The following is a 17,911-nucleotide window of genomic DNA, read 5'->3' as shown; positions in this document are numbered from 1 at the left end:
GTTCGGATGGCTCCATCTCGTCGAGATAGGCGATTTTCATATATAATTCGTCCAATTCCGACTTACGGTTTGAAAGTTACGGCCTATTCTTCAATCCATGCTCAGGAGCTCGCCTGCAACTCAAATTCGCCTGCAGTCCCAAATCCGCCTGCAGACCCAAGTCTGCCTGCGCACCTGAGCTCGCCTGCAAACCCAGTTCGCCTGCTAGCTCGCCTGCAGACCCAAGTCCGCCTGCAGTCCCAAACTCACCTGCAGACCCAGTTCGCCTGCAAGCTCGCCTGCAGACCCAAGCTGCAGACTCGCCAGCTCACTGTCAACTGCCCACTTGGAGTATGGGAACAGTTACATCAGTGGTCAAATCCCACAAATCAAGGGAGAGGGCACAATACTCCAGGCCCGTCAGATGGCCGTCCACAGTACGAATGAGCGGACAGGCGCCGAAACAGCCTGCACCCTCATAAATGCGGCTCACCTCAGTTGTCCAGGTGAAGGGACGAGAGCCGCCAACGCTCGGTGGTTGGTCAGATCCACGCAAGCATCTGACAGCCGTTGTCACGCATACGAGGAGGGGCTTTCCCACTCCTATGTAGCGTGATGCAGAGCACAGCTCTTCGAATGACCATTGACGGTACGAATGAACAGCAGGACGTCTCCGAACAACGTGTGGTCACATCCCATAATTCAAGGAGCAGTCAAGCTATCTCCCTCACCTCTATTAGTGGTCAAATCCCATGAATCAAGGGATAGCCCATGCCATCCCTTGCCTGTTAAAACCCATCTTCAGCAGCATGAAGAAGGGGGATTGGCCGTTGCATATTCTGCTGGCTAATCTCCCAAAGGTTGAACCTGGACCTTTGCCAAAGGCTCCCTCATTTGAGAACCGAAGCTCCGGCTCCGGCATCAACTTCGATCGGATCGTCCAAGGGAAGCAGACTCGGCACGAGCACCGAGCGAGGCATCCTATCGCCACCTAAAGTCCCCACACAAAACAAAGAGGGCCTTCCCTCTGCTTCTGTTGTAAACATTTGATTTGTTAGTTTGTAATAAGCTTTCTTATAAATACAAACGAAACTCCTTTCTTCGGAAGAATCAAATTTTCACCCTACAGAAGATGGCGACCACAGTGGGAGAATCCGTTCATTCAGATGAATTGGTGGTGGCGCAGTCTGACGAAGTTGCTGCAGGGACTACTGTTGAGTCCCTTGTGATCAAATTCGAAGGGTACTTACAATCGTCCTCTTCTCGCAGCAATACATCTCGCGATGGTTGCAGAGTCGTGCGGGTGGCCCAGCCCCAAGAGGCTGAGGCAACCAAGCCTGAGGGATCTACCCAAGCCGAGGCAGGGGGTTCTTTTCCCCCCGAACCAGTTGAGGCCGAGCCGAGATTCGAGAATGCAGGTCTAGGGGCTGCTGAATGGGTCGATGAACGATCCTCGCAGACCCCTGTGCAAGAGGAATCAACCATTTGTGTCGACGCAGAATACGCCTCCGTCGTCGACATGAACGCTCCTCGTTCAAAAAGATCCAAACAGCGGCGACGAAAAGCTCTCGCTCGTCTCGAGGCGCAATCCCTCATCCCCCACGACAGCCTGAATTATTATTCAGGCTTGAGGCGAATCAACCTCTTGAGCCAGGTTCCCATTTTTGGCGAACCGCTCGAATCGGGCGAGCCTAGCAGTTTAGGCGAACCCATCTCTTTGAGCCAGGTTCCCAGCTTCGGCGAACCGCTCAAATCAGGCGAGCCTAACGGCTTAGGCAAGCCCAATCTCTTGAGCCAGGTTCCCAGTTTTGGCGAACCGCTCAAATCGGGCGAGCCTAGCAGTTTAGGCGAGTCCCACTCTGTGAGCAAGGTGTTCAATTTTGGCGAACCAAGGGCACCTGGCGAACTCTGCAGTTTAAGAGGGCTTCGTCAAACAAGCGAACTTCACCAAGCTCGCCTGACGGCCCAAGATCGCCAGAAAGGCGAAGCAACAGCTCGCCAGACAGGCGCAGGCACACTGTGCCAATCTCGCCTGACGGGCGAACCTCGCCAGCATGAACCTCGCCAACACGCTCACGCCCAAATGGGGGTGGCCACCTCGTTTGCCTGCACGGGTCTGACGTCCGTCTCTGACGACGACGACGACGACGATTGCTCAGCAGTGGCAATGTCGGAGACTTCAAGCTCAGTTCAGGGCAAGCACACAAATGTGCACATGACTGACATCCCTGAGGAGATGTCTAGGAGGCTCGACGAGCAACAAGCAACCATCGACTCCCTGAAGGAGATGTTGGAGCAGCTCCTGAGCGAGAAGAAGAGGAAGAGAGAGAGGACTTCGCGGGCTTCGCATAAATCCTTGAAGCACAAAGAGCGGGTGCCTACTCCTTCTCACTCCTCATCCGAGTCATCTAGAGGAGCGTCATCTTCGGGCCATAACCCAAGAGACAAGAGGTTTGACGATCTCCAAAGTCAACTCGACGCCTTGAAGCTCCAGAAGCATGCGAACAAGCTGGGGGTTGTCAGACCGTATCCAATTGAATGGGATGCGGTCTCCTACCCGGCAAAGTTCGAGCCGCTGGACCTCCTGCAGTTCAATGGAAAGGGTTCTCCTACCCAGCACATCTACTACTTCCAGGCGCAAACTGGACACATAGTGGGAAACGATCCCATTATGACTCGACTGTTCATTGGTACCCTCAAGGGGGTCGCTTTTGAATGGTTTCGCAGATTGGAGCCTGGGTCCATCACCTGCTGGAAGGACATGGAAAGGCTCTTCGTGGCCAGATTCTTCGATGATGACACAGAAGTATCTATGGCCACCCTGCTAACTGTGAAGCAGAGGAAGACAGAGTCTGTAAGCAGCTTTGTCAAGAGATTCAGAAACCGATCGTTGCATTCCCGCGATCGAGTTTCCGAGGCCACGCTCATCGAGATGTGCCGGAACAATCTCTCCATCAGCGTTCTGTCCAATATGGGCGCTGTTGAAGCTCGCTCATGGAAAGACTTACTCCGCCAAGGAGAACAAGTCGAGAGCATGCTCAAGCATATGGGTGACGAAGACCCGCATGAATTTCGAGGGGATGATGACCAAGATGCCTTGGTAGTGGAGACCGATCCCTCATATCCTCCAAATTTCCCCCGTTGATTATATATATATATATATATATATATAACTATATATATATATATACACGAAGAAACCAATAAATGTGTGTGTATAGATATTGAGCTTAACATACTTAACACACATAATATAAAACCTATACTAAGTTACCCAAGCTAGATCTTGATCTTCAATAAGCCCGACTTGGTACACTTGCGGATGAAGCTGAACTTGGATCTTGAACTGGAGTTGCATAAGCTTCACCGACATTCCGCCAACCTCCTTTGGATATGATCGTTGAAGCTCTATTCCATCCATCCTCCAACTCGTTGTTTGCCTAGAATAAATATGAAAACACAAACAAAAGACAAACAATATTAGAAGTAAATTGTTTGTTAAACATCATCAAAACAAGAAGGCCAACAATCTCTCCCTTTTTGATGATGACAAACAATTTACAAAAAGGATATATGCATGAAAGGAGATGAATATTCAAAGTATAATATATCATGCATATAAACAAGAAAGAGTATACTCACAATATTTCTCCTCCTTTGACAACATCAAAAAAGGGGACAAAAGAATTAAGAGAGCGAAAGCTCCCCCTATCAATAAGCATGGGTGAGTATAACACATAGAAAGATATAGGGATTGCCCCCCTATCAAAAAGCCATAAAGAATATATGAAATGAAGATCATGGCAAACATGTGAGCAAGCATAAATGAAAAATATGCTAAACACCACTCACATACAAAAAGACAATGAGAACACATAAAAATTTGTCAATATGGAAAAAATGTCTCATATCAAAGATCATAAAAATTATGTATAAAAGTAGATTTATAAAATCAAAAGAAAGGGAACATGAGAATCATGAAAACAAATCAACCAAATGAAATCATAAATCAAATTTTAAGTCCAAAGGCAATGTTTGATCAATAAAGAAAACTTTCTTTGAAGGACTTGATCAAACCACATAAAGAATACATTATAAAGCATATTTGAAATATGAATCATCTATTTGTGCTATATAATGAATTCAAAAGAACAAATCAAAACAAAATTTTTATAGTTCAAAAAATAAGATTACAAAACGTACAAGAATCATGAACTATGGATCAAAATCATCTTTAAGAGTATAAAACCAAACCATCATTGATTTTCAAAAATCAAGAGAGGCAACTATATCTAGCTCTTGAGCTAGTATCAACCCATATAAACATTTTAGCATCCGGTAAACAAGATTTGAGAATGAACACCCAATAAATCCTGAGGGTTTATATAGACACAAACCTCTCATCAAAACAAAATCAATAATCATGAAAACAAAAGAATTTGATCAATAAAAAGAATTGTTTTCATGTTCAAAAATTTTAAAGTATAATTTTCAAAACCAAAAAAAAGATAAAAATATTAAAATTCTTGGTTTAAAAATCAAATTTGTTTTGGTACCCAAGAACTCTTGGTACCAAAAGATTTAGGGACATGACCCCTATCATTAAAGCTCAAAGCCCTAGGGTTATGAACCCTCTTGGACATATGTGGTGCACGGGATCGGTCATAGTAATAATCACTCAAATGACCATTCCGATTGCAATATGTGCAATGGAAAGGAAGAATTTGCTTATGTTGACCATTAAAAGGTGCACGTGAAACATTTGCAAACAAAGGTAAATTATTTGAAGCTTTTTGCAAATGTGAAACATTATCAAAACAAAACTTTCCTAAGTGGCCAAATCTACCACAAACATTACATTTATAAACATGTGGTCTACTAGATACATTTGGCAAACGTGATTTTCTTTTCAAATCAAAACAATATTAGGCCAAATGACCAAAACGACCACAATGATCACACTTGAACACACTAGCATGCTTATGATGAACTTTGTGAGAATGAGCATGTGAATGTGTAAGTGTACAAGATGAAGAAGCTACATGAGATGCACAAGGAGCATTGATATTTTTATGTTTGTGTGCATCATAGCAAAATTTAGCTAGATGGCCTTTACGGCCGCAAATAGAGTACTTGTAAACTTTGTTATATATGTGTGCATGATGAGTGGATGATTTCTTAGACTTGGCACACATATCCATAAGCCTCTTATGATTATCAAAGCATATTTTCAAAGTTGAATCTAAAGATGAAATGTATTTTTTCATAAGATTCAAGTCTTCATTTTTAGGCACATATGCATTTTTATTAGAAGTAGAACATAAATAGTCATTTATAAAAGAAGCAGTATTATTTTGTATGTTCTCTACTTCTAACATGGCATTATCTCTTTCATGAGTTAAACTAGCAACATTTAAAGTTAAAGAAATATGATCCAATTTTAATTTTTTATTGTTTTCTTTAAGGATCACATTTTTATTAGAAATAGTTTCAAACTTAGATGCTAACAACTCATGATTGGATTTCAAATCCTCATGCTTGCTTTTTAAATCAATGAAATCATTTTACAATTTCTTGTAGGCATGCAATAATCTTTCACTAGCACAAGCAAGTTCATCATTAGGTAAATCATTAATAGATTCGAACTCGCAAACCTCACTAGGGCTATCGCCTTGTGGCCGTGTGCATGATGCTCCTTTTGAACTTGAAGCGAGATCCTCCAAAGCTTGTCAGATCACCTCCAAGTCCCCTTGATGTACTTCTATAAATTTCCAAAGTTTGTAAGCACTATCAAAATGAACAAACTTGTTAGACATAGATGAATTAAAAGCATTTAGCAAATATTCTAACAAAATATTGTTCATTATAAACATACGATGATCATTCTTATTCCACTTGGATTTCTCCAAAGTGGGCACAATATAAGCATCATCTATAATTTCCCATAAATCAAAGTGTTTAGATTGAACAAAAAGTTTAAATCTAACACACCATTGGGCATAGGGGAAATTATCTAATCTAGGAGAAATATTGATGGCATAACCTAAACTATGCATATCCATAATATAAAAGGCAAGCAAGATACAAATAAAGCTCAAAATTAGATTAGCACAATAAGCTAACTTGGATCTTTAACTCAAGGCGATTAGACCTTAAATCAAAGAGCACCAAGCTCTGATACCAATTGTTAGACCCTAGAGGGGGGGTGATTAGGGTCTTATGCTAATCTAATCCGATTAAATGCCAATTAAAATTAATTAACAAGTTGTATTCTTGCAAGATAGATATACAAGAGTTATAAGCAAGAATAAGCAATATACAATATGATATATCCTAGCAAAGAGATATATAGCAAAGTATATATGCAAGAATATATAAACAACACAAGGGGTAAACAATCTAAACAAGATAGTGGATGATATAGATAATGAGCTAATGACAATGGCGATATAAGATATGAACATAAATATGAATGAACGCCAAAGCACACTCAAACAAGCAATATGATCACGGAGTTCGGACCTTCCGTCCTACGTCTCCGCTCCCAACTCCCGGGGAGAAATCCACTATCACAACCGAGTTTTCTACGCTCACCCGAATAACGTTTACACCTCACAGTGTCGGTTTTCAATGCTCACCGATCAACGTCACTCTTCACACTCGGTTTTCTAGTTCACCGAAAACTTCACAACACACTCGGTTTTCTAGTTCACCGAAAACTTTACAACAATCATAATGTAACAAGTATAAATTTGTTCTCTACAATAGATGAGAACTCAATTAAGCACAACTCAATGTTACAAATATAAATTTGTTCTCTACAATAGATGAGAACTCAATTAAGCACAACTCAATGTTACAATCTCTCACAATCCTAATATACTATGTATGCTGAGAACTCAATTAAGCACAACTCAATGTTACAATCTCTCACAATCCTAATATACTATGTATGCAAATATAATAAGCTCAAAGTGGGTGTGTGTAACAATGAGTAAATAAAATCAAGCTAAACTCAATTAAAATCTAGCATATAGAAATTATAAACAAAATAATAAATAGCTAGAAATGAGTTTAGAGATTCTTCTCTGAATAACAAGATGGAGAGATGGAGATTGAAGCCCAAACAAGAAGATAATCTCCTCTACTTGTGAAAACCAAAACAGCTTTAAACCAAACTCAAACCAATCATAAACCCTTGTTAAAAACTTTCTTAAACTTGTTTAAAACACTCTCATAGTTATATTTAGAACTGAGATCAAGAGGGTATTTATAGCCTCCCAAAACCTCAGCCAAAAACCCCAAACAAAAGACCAAAAAGCCCCAACCAACGGTGACAAGAAATAGTCGTTAGAACAGAACTGACAGAGCAGCGGTCGACCAAAAAAATTCGCGGTCGACCGCGATCCAGATCCCAAACTAAGAAAACGAGTAGAGACTTCTTCGGTCGACCGGTGCGGTCGACCGTGGGAAGTCTCGAGCTCTCGGTCGACCACGGCGGTCGACCGACAAACTCTCTGCTGCCCACTAACGAATGAACATAGGTGCGATCGACCGGTGCGGTTGACCGAGGACTGATATATGAAAATGAAGTTCTGAAAACTGTTTTTCTGATTTTAAAACACTGTTTAAAAATATCAAATAAATTCTAAAAAATGTAAAACTTTAGAGAATGATTGTAGACATGATAATAAACATGCTACAATGACTGGTTTCTAAAAAGGACTTCCCAAATAAAAAATATCATCATTTTACAAAATAGGCCAAAAACATGAAAATGTAAACATGTGAATTTTAACATTTAGGCTAAACCATGTTTTGAAACTTTGCACAATGATTATATAGACTTAATAAAATATGTATATGATTATAGTTAAGTCCAAAAACTAAGAATACAAAATTTTCACAAAATTGCATATTCTATGCAATGTTTTCAAAAACACAATAGTAAATATGAAATATGTGATTTCATATTTATAAACATGAAAACCCAAAACCATGCATGTATATAAATATATATAACTATATATATGCATAGAAACCAAAACTTATGTATATATATATAACTATATATATATATGAAGAAACCAATAAATGTGTGTGTATAGATATTAAGCTTAACGTACTTAACACACATAATATAAAACCTATACTAAGTTACCCAAGCTAGATCTTGATCTTCAATAAGCTCGACTTGGTACACTTGCGGATGAAGCTGAACTTGGATCTTGAACTGGAATTGCATAAGCTTCACCGATATTCCACCAACCTCCTTTGGATATGATCGTTGAAGCTCTATTCCATCCATCCTCCAACTCGTTGTTTGCCTAGAATAAATATGAAAACACAAATACTAGACAAACAATATTAGAAGTAAATTATTTGTTAAACATCATCAAAACAAGAAGGCCAACACAATGATCTGCCTGAAGGTACAAAACATCGCCATGTATCGGTCCCGGATCCATAATGGATGTATCTGAGATTAAAATATTAAAAGACAATTTGTTAGATATTTCTGATGAATGACTTAATCATATGTATTTAACATATTCATGATTCATGATTCAAAGAAGAAGGTTACATATTACAAAAAAAACGAATATCACATGGGAACAAGGATTAATATTAGAATGTTACATATTACAACAAGTGAATGTCACTTCTGAACAACTTAATATTAGATTGTTACATATTACAAATACGAATGTCACATGGGAACAAACATTAAAATTAGAAATTAACGTCTAATCCTAGCTGGACATCTGCTTTTGTTGTGGCCTGGTTGATCACATCTACTATACTTATTTTTCCTCCTATTTCCTTCTCGATCGTCATCCATGCTATTTCTAATTCGTACGGAATGCGGGCGCCCAGGTGATCTTTCATACAAATGAGGTAATATGTGTGGCCCGTCTCATGCCCAATGTCGACTATTATATAGTAGACAAAAACAATCTTTGTACGTTTGTTAATAGTTGTAAGTTGAATACCAATTTGTGATGAATTCATAATGTGAAATCCTCACAACAAGCCACGACAACAGTGAAACAAGGAAGCCATTGAGTTGCTGAACCATTGCAAGTGGCACGCACAAGTGTGATTCCAATCAGCCCTTGATTTTGCGTAAAGACGACGTATTAAAAACTTATTAAAAAAATATATCCTAGCAAGATAAATATTCAATGAATTATAGCAAGGATATACATGTAAAGGGCAAAATGAACAAGAAACAATAAGAGTGATAGTGCGCAAATAAACAATACAAACACACGATATGATCATGGAGTTCAGACCTTCCATCCTACGTCTCCGTTCCCCACTCCCGGGGAGAATACACTATCATGACACACCCGGTTTGGAAGTCGGAACTTCTCTACACGGTTTTCTAGTTCACCGAAAACTCTACAAGACACTCACAATGTACATACACAAACTACAACCTCAAGTGTTGGTCCTCACGTATCGCCTCCCTCAAGTGCCCGGCTTTACTACCTCTCACTAGGCTTTACTACCGACGTCACTCCTCTTGGTATCGACTACGTCCTCACCACATATTCCTCTTGGTGTAAATGTGTATTACAAGGTGATTCTCACAAATGAAGCTCAAGTACAATGTTTTGTTCTCTATCAATGAATGAGAACACTATGAAGCTCACTCTCACTAAATCACTCACCACTACCCAACAATATATTGTATGAATAATATTAAAAGCTCAATTGAGGTGTGAGTGATATGTGAGAATAATAAAATTCTAACTCAAATAAAACTAGCTAAGATATGAATATGAAAAACAAATAATAAATAAGCTAGATAAAAGAGTTAGAAATCTTCTCTATAAACACAAAGAGCTGTAGATATGATGATGAGGATGAATTCCCCAGTTGAAATCAAAAGCTTCCTCCTTGTGAAAAACTCATCTTTTGAAACAAAATTTAAAACAATACTTAAACACAAACTAAACTCTTTCAAAACTTGATTAAATAATTTTCTTGGTGCCTCAGAAGTTAGAGGGTATGGGGTATGTATAGAATCATAGAACAAGTCCCAAAACCAAGAGAAAACTAAGGAAAAAGACAAAAAAACAGAAACCTAAAAAACTAAAAAAACTAGTCGTTATAAGCTTATCAGTCGACTGACGGGTTCATCAGTCGACTGATGAGCTGACCGTTGTAAGCGGTTTGCAGCTCGTCGGTCGATCAAAAGAACTTATCAGTCGACTGAAGGACCATCAGTCGACTGATAGAATGTTAGTCACAGAAACAAAAACTTTTAGTATTTTCCAGACGAGTTCATCAGTTGACTGATAAAATCCATCAGTCGACTGATAACATGTTATCAGCTATAAAAAAATAGTAAATCTGATTTTCAAACCTCTTTTAAAAGTAGTAAATAAATTCTAAAAAATGTAAAACTTTGGGAAAAGTTTATAAACATGAATATGATCATGTTATAAAAAAGAAATTTTAGAATTGCACTTACCATTTGTAAAATATTATTATTTTTGCAAAGTGTACATAATACATGTTTTTGATGAATCTTGAAAATAAAGTTTGACATGCAAGAACATGTGGAAACTTTATGAAATGTTTTTATAAACGTTATAAAACATGAATGTAATGTAAAAAAGATTAATAAACCAATATTTCATTGTTTTATCAAATAAACTCATTTTGTAATAAAAATCAAAATTGTGTGTGTATATATATATATTGAGCTTGAAATATATTCACACAATATACATTACAAAACTACTAATATACCTAAGTGATTGCGCACACAGCTTGATGTTAAATCTTTAACTCTGATATGAATGGCTTTTCATCATATATGGATATCCTGTAAAAAGAAACAGGCCACAACCACTAGGAAACAAATTAGCTATAAAATATTTGGCAAATCATCATCAAAATAAAAGGGCTAACAATCTTTCCCTTTTGATGATGACAAATAATTTATAAAATATATATAAAATCTAAACATGAATAAAATATGATACCATCATAAACCAATAAACAAACCATTTCTCCCCCTTTGACAACATCAAAAAAGGAAAAAACACAAAAGAATATATAGCAAAATTTATAAGTGCTCTATTTGTGGTCAAAAAGGTAATCTTGCTAAATTTTGCTATGATGCACATAAACCCACTAAGGCTCATATTAATACTTCTTGTGCATCTCATAAAGCTTCATCTATGCATACACATGCACATGCATCAAATGCTCATCATAAGCATGCTAGTGTATTTCAATGTGATTATTGTGGACGTTTTGGCCATTTGACAAAAATTTTCTTTGATTTGAAAAATGTTTCACATTTGTAAAATGCTTCTAAAGACCACATAAGTTTAAATGTGATTTTTGTACTAGATTTGGCCATTTGGCAAAGTTTTGTTTTGATTTGAGCATTTGTTCAAACTTGCCAAATTTTTCGAATAGACCATATTTGTTTGATATTGTTTCACATTTGCAAAACGACTTTAAAAGACCATCTTTACTTGCAAATGTTTCTTATGCACATCTAAATGGTCCACAAAAACAAATGAGCCTCTATCATTACACATATTACAATCAGAAGGGTCATTTGAGTAATTATTATTATGACCGGACTAGTGTACTAAATGCGTCCAAATGGGTTCATAACCCTAAGGATTTGAGCTTAAATGATAGGGGTCATGTCCCTAAATCTTTCAGCACCAAGAATGCTTGAGTGCCAAAATCTTTTTAATTTTAAACCAGTATTTTTAGTGTTTTTATTTTTCATTTCTTGGTTTTGAAAAAACGTGTTTTAAATTTTTTGTAAATGAAAATAATTTTTTTGGTCAATTCTTTTGTTTTTATTTTATTAACTTTGATTTTGATGAGAGCTTTGTGTTTAAGCAACCGCCCGGATTTATTGGCTATTTATTTCAAAATCATATTTACCAGGTGCTAAATGTTTATATGGGTTGTAACAAGCTCAAGAGCTTGATATGGTTGCCTCTCTTGTTTTCTTGTCAAATATGACAAAATTTGATATTGGTTTGTTTTTAAGTTATTATGGTTTAATTGATTGATTTATGATTTTATTTGGTTGATTTGTTTTTTCTTTTGGACTTTCATGATTGTTATGATTTTCATAGTTCTCATGTTTTGTTTTCAATCGAAAATATTTTTTTTTATAATTCTCATGTTTTTCCACTCTTTTGATTTTCTAAATCTATATATCCTACTTTTATTGAGATATTTTTTATTTATATATTAAGACACTATGTTTCATAACGATACATGTATACGTGCTCTCAATCAATCATGATTTATGTTGGATGATTTATAAATTTTTTTGGTTACATTGGTTAAATCTTTTTGACTTTCAATACTTGATTTTATTTTTGGAATTATTTTTGATATATATCTTATTGATATATATATATATATATCTATATGGCTTTTTGATAGGGGGAGCCTTTCCCTATTTTTGTTTATACTCACTTGTGCTTTTTGTTAGGGGGAGCTTTCGCTCTCTTCTTAATCATATTGTTTGTCCCCATTTTGATGTTGACAAAGGGGGAGAAACATGTATATTGTGAGTATATATTACTTTGGTTTTTATGCATGAGTATTATAAATTATATATTCATTTGATATCATGCATATTTTATATACTCTTTGTGTAGATTGTTTGTTATCATAAAAAAGGGGGAGATTGTTAACCTCATGGTTATGAGCCTACTCCCTAATCTTGTTTTGATGATTACAAACAATTCCTAACATTGTGCGTCGAGTGCTTGCATTTGTTTTGTTAGGTAATATACACAAATATCGATGTTGGAGGTTGGTTGGATTGCGCCCTCACGATGATATTAAAAGGAGGTTGGTAGCTTATCGGAGTGAAGCCAATGCATTCAAGTCAAGTTCAAGTTCAAGCTTCATCCGCGATCAAGACGAGCTTAATGAAGATCAATTGCCTTGGGTATATTAGTTTAGGTTTATGCTTTGTGTGCTTATGCTTTAAGCTTAAATGGTGCACATACACGTTTTTTTTATTTATTTATTGACTATTATACATCCATTTGAGATAATAACATGTTTTCGGATTATTGACTTAATATAACTGATTTACATCTTTTATAAAGTCTATTAATCCATTTAAAAGAAGTTTCAAACTTGTTTGAACTCGTTTTGTCAAAATTAAGTTTTAATAAGTTCATGTACCATGATCAAGACAAGCTTAATGAAGATCAATTGCCTTGGGTATATTAGTTTAGGTTTATGCTTTGTGTGCTTATGCTTTTAAGCTTAAATGGTGCACGTATACGTTTTCTTGATTTATTGACTATTATACATCCATTTGAGATAATAACATGTTTTCGGATTATTGACTTAATATAACTACTTTACATCTTTTATAAAGTCTATTAATCTATTTAAAAAAGTTTCAAACTTGTTTGAACTCGTTTTGTCAAAATCAAGTTTTAATAAGTTCATGTCCGTGCATATTTTTGCAAAACAGAAGAGTTTTCACAATTGGGAAATGAAATTTAAAAAATTTCTTCGTTTACATGTTTATCTTCATATATACAAACATTTCCCCAATTTTTACTAATTTTGGAGTTGTTTTGTTATTTTCAATTGAATTTACAAAAATAAGTTTTCAGCAGTTTTTCAGAAACTATAATATCTATGTTCAAATAATTATTTCTTACAAATGGGAAGTGATATTTAAGAAATTATTTCTCTAACATGTTTATATATATGTTTAGAAACTTTGCTCAAAATTTCATAATTTTTGGAGTTGATTTACTATTTATAATTGATTTTACAAAGCTAGATACACAAAAATTTCAGAAACTGCCAAAATCTGTCAACGGGCATTGTAGTCAGTCGACCTATGCACTGTAGTCAGTCGATTGATAGTGTCTTTTCAGCCTATAATGGCTAGTAATGACTAGTTTTTATTTTTAGGGATTTTGAGGTGTTTTTATGGGGTTTTTTTGGCTGTTTTGAGAGGCTATAAAAGCTCTCTACTCTCATTTGTTTGCCATGGAAGTTTAGAACAAGTTTTGCAAGTTTTTGAGAGTTTGTTTCAAGTTTTTAAGAGTGTTTTAGTTTATGCAAAAAGAAGTTTACATGAGGATGAAATCATCTCTTTGGTGTTTGAGCTTCATTCCATTCTCTCTCTCACTCTTGATCTATAGAGAAGTTTCCCTAAACTCTATTCTCTCTCTCACTCTTGATCTATAGAGAAGTTTCCCTAAACTCTTTCTAGCTTTATATTTATTTGTTCGTTAATCATTTTTATTAAATTCTAGCTTTATATTTATTTGTTCGTTAATCATTTTTATTAAAGCTAGATTTATATTGAGTTTAGATTTATTTTACTCATTGATTACACACACAACTATTGAGCTATAGTATTTTCATACATAGTATATTTGGGTTGTGGGGTTGTGCATTGAGAGTGAGCTTATTTGTGTTCTCATCCATATTAGAGAACAAATTATTGTATTGAGCTTTCTTTGTGAGGATACACTTGTACGTCGAGAGGAGTGTGTGGTGAGAGACGGGATCATCCCAAGAGGAGTGGCGTCAGTAGTAAAGCCTAGGGAGAGGTTGTAAATACGAGCATTTGAGGGAGACACAGGCTAGAGGCCAACACTTAGAGGGTGTAGAGTGTGATTGCAAAAGTATTGTTTATAAAGTTTTTGGTGAGCTAGAAAACCGAGTGTAAGGTGTAAACGTTTTCGGGTGAGCGTTAAAAATCCGGTGTGATAGTGGATTTCTCCCCGTGAGTGGGGAGCGAAGACGTAAGACGGAAGATCCGAACTCCGTGATCATTTGCTTGTGTTTGAATTTGTCATTTGCGCACTATCACTCTTGTTTGTTTATTGTTTATTTTTTCCTTGTGTTAGTTTATATATTATTGCATATATTTCACTATATATCTCATAGCTAGGATATTGCTCTTTATTTATATTGCTCATTCTTGCTCATAACACATTGTATATCTATCTTGTAAGAATATTTGTTAATAAATTTTAATTGGTATTAAATCGGATTAGATTAGCATAAACTTTATTCACCTCCCTCTAGGTTTCTTTCCTAGTGGTATTAGGGTCTAACATGATATTCCCTCAATGACCTCCCATTCATTAAAATTGTATCTTACGATACGAAATGATCAAGCTTGCATAATCCAATCCGCTAATATATCTTCAACCTTCGGCGTGAGCTCTGACAATATATTTTCATCAAGTGTGCGACGTCAGAGAAAGAATTTATTAAGTCTATAAAATATTTTTGCAACTAGTGATTGTATTGGGTATACCGCGTGCTCCCCTAAGCACACTATTGAAATTCTCAGAAGTGTTTGTAGTCATCATACAGAACCGTTTCCCATCATCTTCACATAAAGCCCACTTATCAACATTGTGTGGACCCAAACTAGTTTCGATCCATTTATGTACAGCTCGTGAAATAAACTTAATCCTCTCTCGTAGTTGATCATAAACTACTTTTTCCATTGCATATCCGGCTTGCCAAAGAAGATCTTGAACCTGCCCATTTTCATGCTTTCCTCTTGAAGTTATCTCCAATATGTCACAAGTAATAACAACGTTGATTGGGCGATGGAAAATGTCATTGGAATGCTATTGGAATTTCTTTCATCCTATCGGATATGAATGTAATCAACCGTGCCCTCCCACTAGGGATATGATATCTAATGCATGCAAAAACCATGCTCAATTCTCTGTGTTTTCAACATCAACCACTATAAATGCCAAATGAAATAATCTGTCATCTATGTCAATTCTAGTTAAAACAAGCAATATGTCTTTGTACTTGCCATACAAGTGGGTGCCATCAATGCTAAGAAGAGGACGATAATATCTAAAACCCTTAATACAAGGCCCAAATACCCAAAATACACATGTGAACCGCCATTCTCCACCATCAACAGGGTCTGATGATACTTCATAGATTGTCCCCGGATTTTCTCTTTTGAGTGCTTTGAGATAATGTGGTAAGATTTCATAAGATTTATCCCAATCTCCGAATATTTTTATCATCGCCTTCCTCCTAGCATTCCAACACTTGTTGTATGATACATCCAAGTTGGTCGCTTTATACACTAAAAGACGAATATCACTTGACCTTAGATCAAGATCCTCCATTAGATTAGGCATAATCAATCGATATATGAAAAGGCGGACACGTGCCTATGATTCATCTCTAATCCAGGATTGCTACATGTGTAGAGTCCATTGTAGTGTGTGATTTTAAATTGCCCGTCTACTGTTACACCCAAGCGAGAATTAAGCTTTCAAGTATATTTCACATTGCCATCGTGGTGCCCACCACTATCTTCTTCTTCGTCATCTTTACGGTAAAAACAAACCATATTATAACTTGTTGCATTGTTTTTTGTTGGCCTAAACTTGATATTTTTTGGATGACCCACAAATGAAGCGCATGAATCAATTTCTCATTGCTTTCAAATATATCTCCCTTTTCGAATGAGAAGTCCTCGCATTGTATATCATCAACTATATTGGTGCTGATAGGAATACTTTCCATCATGGAGTTATCAATCCATTCTTCTTCATGAAGTTCATCGGGCGGCGGATCCTCTAACACGACATACTCATTGTTAGTATAACATCCATCAATATAATGGTTGTCCCCTTCATCACGATCTATCAAACATGTCATGCTATTAATTTGTAAGCCATCCTCTTCATCATCATCCTCGGATTCGATACTTGCATTATCATCTTGATGAGCCGTGCTAGTATCGAAGGCATTTGAAGTGCTCAGGTGCGAAGGATCGCTCAAGTATCGTGACTGTGTCCAACCTTCATCTTGTTACGGAGATAAAAATCCAACGGAGTTAACTTTAAGGTCCTCCAATATGCGGGAGTATATTCCGTCGTGATTCATCGATTTGCCCAAATTTCTCTGATGTTTTTCAATAAATAATTCAACCGAACGCTTCTCGTCATGTAATACTCCAATAAGACCCATATCATAGTCACTTGATATTTGAATGCCGCTTGTTCTACTCTCCACAACAGGATAATTATAAAAAACATTAAGGTGATACTCACGTGAGTTGGTTAATGTAAGTTTGTGTAAGTCATTAACCAATTCATCGAAAGTACACGATTTTGATATAAACAACGGCTTCGTCACACCTCCTTCATAAATGGGTATATTATTTTTGAGATAGTTAATCTTTCCATCATATAAACAAAGAATTACGATTCGATCGTTCATCGTTATCTCTGAAGAGTAAAAATTTCAATATCAATATTACACGAAAAACTTAAGGAAATGTTACTTACCATTAAATCTCTTAGATCGATTTTAGAAACCTATAATTTTAACCAAATATCAAACATTTGTAGTAACTTCACGGGTACAAATTTCGATAAATTCCCCTCTAACTTCATACACAATATTATTTAATTTTTTTCACAAAATTAATAAATAATTCCAAATTTATTTCAAAATCTAATTTTTTACAAGTAATCACCAAGAAATTGTGAGAATATACAAAAAATTAGGATTAAAATTAAAAGATTTTATCTTAATATTGACGATGCCCTAATTTCCCGTGAACTCCGGTAGTGACGACGGGGGTGATGTACGGTTGCTCCGATGAGGGGCGGGGGTAAGGGGTAGGTTCAGGAGAGCATCTGTGGTTTGGGTGAGGGGCGTCGGGTTCAGGAGAGGAGTCGCGTAGGATATGAGGACGTGGTCACGGGAGTGATCACGTCTGCCTTATATAGGTAAAGCGAAACTCTACGGGACTTGAAGTCCCGTGGAGTTGTAGGCCGCTTTTTCCAAAGAGTAGTTTCTCTGGAAAATGTGCTTGAAACATCATTGGACTTCAAGTCCCGTGAAGTTTCAGAGCTGAAACGAACTTCATGGGACTTGAAGTCCCGTG

The 17,911-nt window shown here is 36.6% G+C and overlaps 1 protein-coding gene across 1 annotated transcript; it reads right to left on the bottom strand.

Annotated features, from left to right (window-relative positions):
- LOC109838830 lies at positions 15,705–16,136 on the bottom strand. The gene has a single exon (XM_020407254.1). The coding sequence runs from the start codon at positions 16,134–16,136 to the stop codon at positions 15,705–15,707; it is 432 nt and encodes a 143-aa protein (XP_020262843.1).

Source organism: Asparagus officinalis, chromosome 4 (assembly GCF_001876935.1).
Source record: "Asparagus officinalis chromosome 4, Aspof.V1, whole genome shotgun sequence".
In the NCBI taxonomy this organism is placed as follows: domain Eukaryota; kingdom Viridiplantae; phylum Streptophyta; class Magnoliopsida; order Asparagales; family Asparagaceae; genus Asparagus; species Asparagus officinalis.
The sequence above is the reverse complement of the archived record's forward strand: the minus strand, read 5'-3'. Positions and strand labels throughout refer to the sequence as shown.

What these genes read in the sequence shown, in the direction of transcription:
- LOC109838830 (XM_020407254.1), bottom strand. Translation starts at nt 16,136, where the DNA reads ATGGAGGATCTTGATCTAAGGTCAAGTGATATTCGTCTTTTAGTGTAT.